The 8176-nt window shown below is 45.7% G+C and overlaps 1 protein-coding gene across 2 annotated transcripts; it reads right to left on the bottom strand.

The window, feature by feature from the left end:
- Positions 1 to 2293: 2293 nt before the first annotated feature.
- Positions 2294 to 7966, bottom strand: LOC119329602 (disease resistance protein RGA2-like). Of its 2 annotated transcripts, none has more exons than XM_037602667.1 (4): positions 3652 to 7966; positions 3439 to 3526; positions 2798 to 3336; positions 2294 to 2627 (listed from the first exon to the last, which is right to left on the bottom strand). In XM_037602667.1, the coding sequence occupies exons 1-2, from the start codon at positions 7367 to 7369 to the stop codon at positions 3471 to 3473; spliced, it is 3774 nt and encodes a 1257-aa protein (XP_037458564.1). In that variant the 5' UTR covers positions 7370 to 7966; the 3' UTR covers positions 2294 to 2627; positions 2798 to 3336; positions 3439 to 3470. The 2 variants fall into 2 exon arrangements, with proteins under 2 accessions (XP_037458564.1, XP_037458563.1); XM_037602666.1 differs by having other exon boundaries at positions 2294 to 2635.
- Between the last annotated feature and the right edge of the window lie 210 nt (positions 7967 to 8176).

Raw genomic sequence — 8176 nt, forward strand, 5'->3', positions numbered from 1 at the left:
AACTCACTGTTAGGCCGAGACGGGCCGGTGAAACATGACTCCGAGTTGGGCCTTGTTAGGACTGGGTATGAGGCCCAGAGACCTATCCAGGTTACCGATCGGAGGGAAAGCCTCGACGTGGCCGAACCCCATACTTTGCTTTCCACAAACGGGCGCACACCTTCCCTTCCATGCTGGGCCGGCCTATTTATCAATGGCGAGTTGCGTGAGGAGGTGTATATGCAGCCCCCACCGGGGTACTATGCTCCTGATGGCATGGTCTGTCGCCTTCGCCGCTCCCTCTATGGTCTTAAACAGGCTCCTTCGGCGGGGTACATGGGCTGGTGCCATGATCAGAGACAAGTGGATCGGCCTCTTCGGCGGATCTGGATCAGATTGGGGGGGTACCTGAACCCGGCAAGATGGAAAACTTGTTTCGATGACGTTCGGGCGGCCGAAAGTTGGAGAGAGGGATTTCTCTTTGCACACTATCCGTCGAGATGGACAACGGTGAGAGATCTTGAAGGGGACATTCTTGGCGGACGGTACCTTGTCGTCGACGAGAAGATCACTAAAGGTACGCGGTTGTTAGTCGATGTCTTTGAGATTTTTGTTGTTAATTCCATGCAGGGGGAGTCGATAGTGGAAGATCGGATCGAGGTCGTTGATCTTACGGCGGAGCTCGTACCCTCGAAGCCGCGGGTCGGGGGATGCTTTTGGGTCCTGGCCGATGAGGAAGAGGATGATGCGAAGGACAAGTCGCCCGCTGTTTACCCGGAGGAGAAGCCTCGGATGCGGCCGATGACGTCATAACCTGCTGCTTCGTTGCAGTTGGAGCTCGGTGGTAGGCGTAGGAAGAAGGTGGCTTTCGGTCCGAGATCACCTTCATCAGCGCCGAAGATGAAGTCTTGGATCGGTCCTCTGCCCAAGGTAAGTTCGTCTGCTATTATGTTGTCGGATTTTTTTCCACCGGAGGTGTGGACGAAGGTCACTAGGAAGAAGACGAAGAAAAAGAGTGCTCCGGCTGACGACGAGGTTCGTCAGATCCGGGCGGCGCGTAGGAGCGTTTGAACTCACTGTTAGGCCGAGACGGGCCGGTGAAACATGACTCCGAGTTGGGCCTTGTTAGGACTGGGTATGAGGCCCAGAGACCTATCCAGGTTACCGATCGGAGGGAAAGCCTCGACGTGGCCGAACCCCATACTTTGCTTTCCACAAACGGGCGCACACCTTCCCTTCCACGCTGGGCCGGCCCATTTATCCCTTTTTCCTGTTTTAAAGGGCAGAAAAACCGTGCGCGGGTGAGATTCGAACGGCGACCTCCTCGTTCGGGATTAGCTATAATAACCAACTAGACAAGCAACATCTTGTGATTCGTGACTTCACTTTCCTTCTTTTGTTCCTTTCTTTTTCTTTTTTTTTTCTTGTTCCTCTTTAAAAGAGGCGTGAACTTTTTTCACAAATTTGACGAACTTTCCTCATAACCGGTGAACTTCTTAGAATTCGTGAACATTTTTACAAAATTTATGAATTTTTCCCGTATTCGTGAATTTTTTCTGACAATCCCTGAACGTTAGTTTCAAAATCGATGAACTTTTTTCAAATTTGTGAACTTTTTTTTATCAAAATCGATGAACTCTTTTCAAGCCAGTGAACTTTTTTAAGAATCCGGTGAACTTTCATCAAATTCGTGAACTTTTTTGTCACAATTGATGAACTTTTTTCAAATATGTGAACTTTTCTTCAAAAATTCCGTGAATGTTATTCAAACTTTTTCGGAAATCAGGTGAACTATTTTCGATTTTGGTGAACTTTTTTCTGGGAACTTCGTGAATTCATTTTTCAAAAACGATGAACATTTTTAATATTCGTGAATTCTGTTTCATATTTACGTTTTCTTTTTTCAAAAAACCAAACTGGGACTGAAACAACGGTATAATAGCGCCAGTTTTAGTTATGGGACATCAGAATAATTGCGGTGTAGTGGTTAATGCGCTACACCTGTAGACGTTGGCGTGCCTCCCAGAACGTACTACCATTATTGACTTCGGGGCAGACGTACATGTGGATCGGGGATGCGTTTGTCTCGGCTACCATCCTCGAAAAATCCCCAGCGTGATTGCTCCCTTCCATATCGAGACACTTGTACTGGACTGTATCTTGATCTCCAGAATTCCAAAGTGGATTGGTGATCTGCATTCTCTCCGTCACCTGGATCTGTATGTTAGGGAGACATCGACTGATGACATTCGTCTTCTTGGAATTCAAATTGGGTTTGTTGCCGAACGAGTTTTGAGTTAGTTGGTCAAGCGTGTATAGCAACCTCACGTTTTCCTTCATGAAGTCGTAAACTATCAGTAGTAAGAAGAAAGAAAAAAAATACTATACAGAAACAGAATGCCTTTTGCTTTTTTTTTTCTGACCAACTTATGCCTTTTGCTTTTGGGGGCGAATATAAGAGAGCAGCGTGGGCTGCACAAGGACCTAGACAAGAGTGGAGCTGTACACACATCATACGGTACATCATCCAATTCTATATTGCCTCAGTAGAAAATGCAGCCCGTAGAGACCATGGCAAGGCAGAGTTGGACTCCCAGAGTACAGCCAGAATGCCATTGGTAACCTCTCAATCAGGATGCTCAGTCTGCCTGCAGGTCTGAAAACCACACATATTATCTCTGAAACTCACTAACCCTCCCTACATTCAGAAACTCTTCGATGAACATCATATCATGAGAAACTAACGTCCTAGCTCTCTAGTTATTACTGAAATTTTTTAGAGGTTCACGATGAGACAATGTATAACAAAGTTACTAACCCGACTTCAGAAAACTTGTAGGAAAGCATGCAGCACTTGAAAGTTTTGGCAGGTTGTTCCTGATTCTGTGGCAAACATGAAAGGGCGTCTTCTGAACTTCAGTTGTCATCATCATTCATATTCTTCTCATCTGTTGCTTCACTAGTTATATTATATCTTTTGCTTGACCTTGCACAAGTCATAGTCAGCATTCATGGGAGCCAAAGATAACACACCCTAGAATCCAAGCATTTAAAACTAAACCATAGTAAGTTTACCCAACACGCATGCCGGCGATGCATACAGGCCAAATGTGGGTCCAAGGACATGACAGCAATTTTTTTGCATTAAACAAGGGCCAGAGGTTTCAACAGGAACATTGGTTAATGTGCAGACAAGTCATCAACCACATATATGGAAAATATCACTCAATTCTCATCTGGTAACAGAATGATAGCTAATAATATTATAGGAGCACTTTAGGATTACTGATCTTGCAGTTTAACATGGCAGGAACTTCCTCTCTACTCCAAGTGATCTCTCATCCCCATTTGTTTGTGCTGGAAGAATTTTGCGAAGAAAGATCAGATTTTATATTCCCACAAGCTTAATCTTGCAACAAAAGGGTTCCAACAGTGTAGGCATATATTTAGATCACAAACCTGAATGAAAACTTCCACACAGGTATTCCACTCTAATCTCTACGGATGGCATATTTCCACGTCTTAGGCTTCAGCAGCATAGGCTTATCTGCACAGATTAATCATGAAATACTTACAAAGAGAGGAACATAAAAAAATTAAGAACTGATGAATTTAGACCAAAGCAAAGGTAATTGATGTAAGTAACAGAAAAGGTAATTGATGTGTGCTTACTTCCATAATAATGGGCATCTATGCTTTCCCACTCGAGGCTGCCTAGCCGTTGCTGCAGGCTTGCAGGGAGCGTCTTCATGCCAGGGCAGTCTCTAATGCGAATATCTTCGAGAGAAGAGTATGCTTGTGGGCCATCCGGTAGGGATGACAGTGTAGGACAATACTCAAGCATGAGGCGCCTCAATGATGGGAGCTCTCCCGAGCGAGATTCTAGAGATGCCAACTGATCACAGTGCCAAAGATGTAGATACATGAGTGACTGGGGAAGATGGAGGGCCCCTGTTAATCCATCACATCTTTCTAATGTTAAACGCTCCACCCCAGCTCCAGGTGTTGATGATGGCACCTCCAGTATACAAGATGCCCCTTGCTGAATCGACGATGACGACTGTCCCTGATGTAGCCTCCTGCCGAATATGGACTCAACCTTATAGCATCTCGTAATTTGCATTGTCTTGAGAGATGCAGGGACGTCGAAGACCTCAACCAACTCACGACAATTCAGTATACTCAGAGACTCTAGACGTGGCAGGAGCAGACTCGTTTGTGATGATGTTGATACCTCAGCAGAAGCTTGTGCATATCCAGTTAAGCTTCTGCAGTTCGCAATAGTAAGCGTCCTCAAGGATACCAATCCTTCAAACTCTTTCTCTGGCCAGTGTTTGAGCGCAACGCAATAACAAATTGACAAATCTTGAAGGTGTACAAAACATGCACAAAAATCTGTTACACCCGACATGCCGTATAACCCCAAAACTGTCAGAGGAAAATCATGACCATTCCATTTTTCCTTGCCACCCAGCACTTCCCTCAAACCATGCTCAACTCTAGTAGTGAACCTAAAGATGTTATCGTGCAGGTTCACATTGGTCAATGAAGTAATATGTCTAGCTACCCACAGGACCAACTGGTCCTCATGCGCTTCAATATCTAATACACTTAGTTTCGGTGATTTAGCTGCAGTTGTAACCTCTGGAAGACATCCATGAACATGAACGTTCTGGAGCTCAGGGAAGGTCATATGTTCTGGCAAAGCTTTCAACTCACCACATCGTTCAATAAACAACTTCTCAAGCAGAGGAAACATTGTATTTTCTCCTTGCATCACATCATTATCTATTTCCCATAATCTGTCCAAACAATGAAGACAGTCTAGCGTAAGCTCCTTTAGATTTGGAAATATAAAGGATGCATCACGCTCACCGCTGAACAACCATGGTAGTTTACTACAGTCGAAAAGATGGATCTGAACCATGTTTTGCAACATAGCCATCCATGTTGGACAGGTGTTGGCTACACAGGAGTGAATGTTTATAGCATGCAGCCCATCATGAGGTTTAAGTACCTCGAGCACTCTTGCTTCAAGCTGACAAATAGTTTCCTCAAGTCGAAGCAGATCCGATCTATGGGGACATATTAGTGTCAGATATCTTAGTTCCTTCTTCTTCACGAGGTTTGCTTCTTTTGCATCATCTTCTGTCACGTTCTCTAGTTGTAGTATCTCCAGATGACCACCAAGGTTTAAATTCCCGAGCTCTCCAACATTACTACAATTAGAGCCACTATCTGCTACAAAACATGTAAGTGTCTGTAGGGATGTGAGTTTTCCGAGCTCTCTAGGCATGCTCTTCAGCTTTGGGCAGCCATGAGTGTAAAGGTGACGGAGGGCAATCATATACTTCATTTGTCTCGGAAGTGTTTCAAGATCTTTACAGCCAGAGAGGTTAAGCGTTTGCAGGTTGTAAAGAATGCTCATATCTTCAGGAAGTGCTCTGATCCAACTTCTTGAGAGATCTAGGTACCTCAAGTGATGTAGATGCCTTGGTTTTAGCCGAAATGAAAAACGTGGACGTAGTTGTAGTGCTTGCAAAGTGCTAAGCTTTGATATATGTTTCAATGGAATATCCATCGTATCATCACATAGAAGAGTTTGGATAGCTGGAGAGCTGTTCTCTAGAGAACTATCCAGTTTTCCTTCAGGCTTCTTGCATGACAAAAATAAATGACGAGCTGTGTTTGGAAGCCACTCACTCTGACTTGTTTCCTCAGTTGCGACAACAGATCCAATCTTGCCTGGTTCATCACTTGCCAAGGCACATTCTTTCCCCATTACAGAAAGTGCAACATCATGCATAAGATCGTGAATTTTACATGTAGTTCTGGAATAAAACAACCCGCTGTATTTAACGCTGTGGTCAGTGGCTTTGATTTCTTTCACATCTTGAAAGAATGACCTTGAGGCGAGCTCATGGAAAATCTGTTTGCCAATGGTTTCAAGACGAACTTGCTTTTCCTGGATGAAGCCATGTGCAATCCATAGTTGGATCAGCTTGTCCACATCAATTTCATAATCCTTGGGAAATACAGCACAAAAAGCAAAGCATTGCTTCATATGTGATGGCAAATCGTTGTAACTGAGCTTGAGTATTGGTAAGATTCCTGTCTCCTCGGTGCAAATGTTGCTTCTGATTGATATAGTCTCCCATTCTTCCTTACTCGTCTTGGTACACAGTAGAGAGCCTATTGCTGTTGCAGCTAAAGGAGAGCCAGCACATCTCTCCACAATCACATCAACCAGATCCATCAACTCGGATTTGGTTGATATCCATGCACTCGGATATTCTTTCTCTGCCTTGTTGAAACGACTGAATGCTGTTGTCTCGATGATTTTCTTTATGAATTTATGTTCCAAAGCTACGAGATTATGAGCTTTAACAGTACCCATTATTTCAGCCACTCCACCATCACGAGTTGTTGTCAAGACTGCACTACCGATGCCACCATGTTGAAGGCAGGCCTTGAGCTTTCCCCAAATCTGAACCTGTCGTGCCCAGACATCATCCAATACAAGGAGGTACCGTTGCCCGCGCACTACATTCTGAAGGATATCCAGCGGTGTCTTATTCTTCATGGAAGCATCTGCTTCTTTGCTATCATCCTTCTTCTTAGGAGCTTCTTCAACTATAGCTTTAGCCAAAGAATCCACGTCAAAGCATTCAGAGGCACACACCCATAGTAGCAAATCAAAATGATTACGAATATCAGGTTCATTGTAAACAAGTTGTGCTAATGTGGTCTTGCCCTGACCCCCCATTCCAATGATGGGAACAACTGTGAGATCTGCATTGTTAGCTTGCCCAACTAGTATATCAACAATTTCACTCTTATCATTGGCTCTGGATTCATTGATGATTTTCTTGATTTCCTCTGGGTCAGTGCTAGCATGATCCGTCCGCCGCAACTGACTGGATACCGGCGGCTGTTGCTGATACTTAAAGCCAAAGGCGTTCATTTCTGTCACAAGGACCTCGATGGCCTGCACAATCCTGCGGAGCTTTCTTCCCATCCTGTTACGGAACACAAAACGGTTGTGGGTGGGAAAGAGTTTTACCACATCAAAGCCAAGCTCCTTGTAGTGTCCATCCTTTTTGGCCTTGCGATGAAGCGCCTCGTACTTGAACTCATCGAAGACTTCATTGGCCTGGTAAGCCACCTTCTTGATGGCCTGGATCCAGGCCGCCGCCCCTTCTCTGTGGGAAGCCGCCTGCTCGGCGTCGGCGATGATGTCCAGGATGGCAGGCAGTTTGCGCATCAGGATCTCATGTTGCTCCTCCATGCCTTTCATCACCTTGTACTGATCGAGGAGGCTGCTCGACATCTTGTCCTTCACGATGGACAGCAGTGGCCCGACCACCATGGTGGCCACGAGCTCCACCATTGGAACGCCAAGGTGAGGTCTCGCAAGAACACAGAGGAGCGCAGGTTTAGGAAGACAATAGTGGAGGGAGCAAATAATGTGCTTGCTTTCCAGCTTCAGAGGAGAAATGGAAGAGAAAACAGCGCGGAGGCGGATGAGGATGATTCTGGCCACACATATGCTTACACGATGAGGATGCAATGAAAGCGAATGCTCGGGCACACCTAACAACGGACGGCCGAGTAATTGTAGACAGCGATGATGCGCATAGCTGTACTGTATATTGTACTAACAATCGACCCTACAAGAATTCATGAGAATGGTCGGGACGGGGGCGAGAAATCATGACTAGTGTTGAGTACTCTAGTCCTTGTGCTGCCCCACTGGTCCTATGAGTTGGTGTTAGGTGTTCACATTGCCTTGATTCTGCTTGGCTGTGTTCCTGATTGAATTTGGTTTCAGTCGATGTCCAACAGGCAACAGCTGCGTGTACTAGATCTCAGAAAGTGATGTCCCAGCAAAATAACAAGTCCCCAATAGTGATAAGCCGATTGTTCAGGTAGTGATAAAGTGAAGAACGGATAATGGAAGCAAGTAATTCCAGTATTACTGACTCTCGAGGAGACGTACATTCCGCAGTTGGATGTGCTTCGGAGGCCGCCGGCGTATCCCTCCGCCGACCGGTGCCGGAGAAGCCGAGACGAAGGAGGACGGCGGCGATAGGGCGGCGCCATGGCCTCCTCGTCCGTGGCTCCCCTCCTCTCCCTGCCGACCCCCCTCCTTGCCGCTCCGCCGCCAACCTCGAAAAAAATCCCAACTTGACGAATC

Source organism: Triticum dicoccoides, chromosome 7A, assembly GCF_002162155.2.
Source record: "Triticum dicoccoides isolate Atlit2015 ecotype Zavitan chromosome 7A, WEW_v2.0, whole genome shotgun sequence".
NCBI lineage: Eukaryota > Viridiplantae > Streptophyta > Magnoliopsida > Poales > Poaceae > Triticum > Triticum dicoccoides.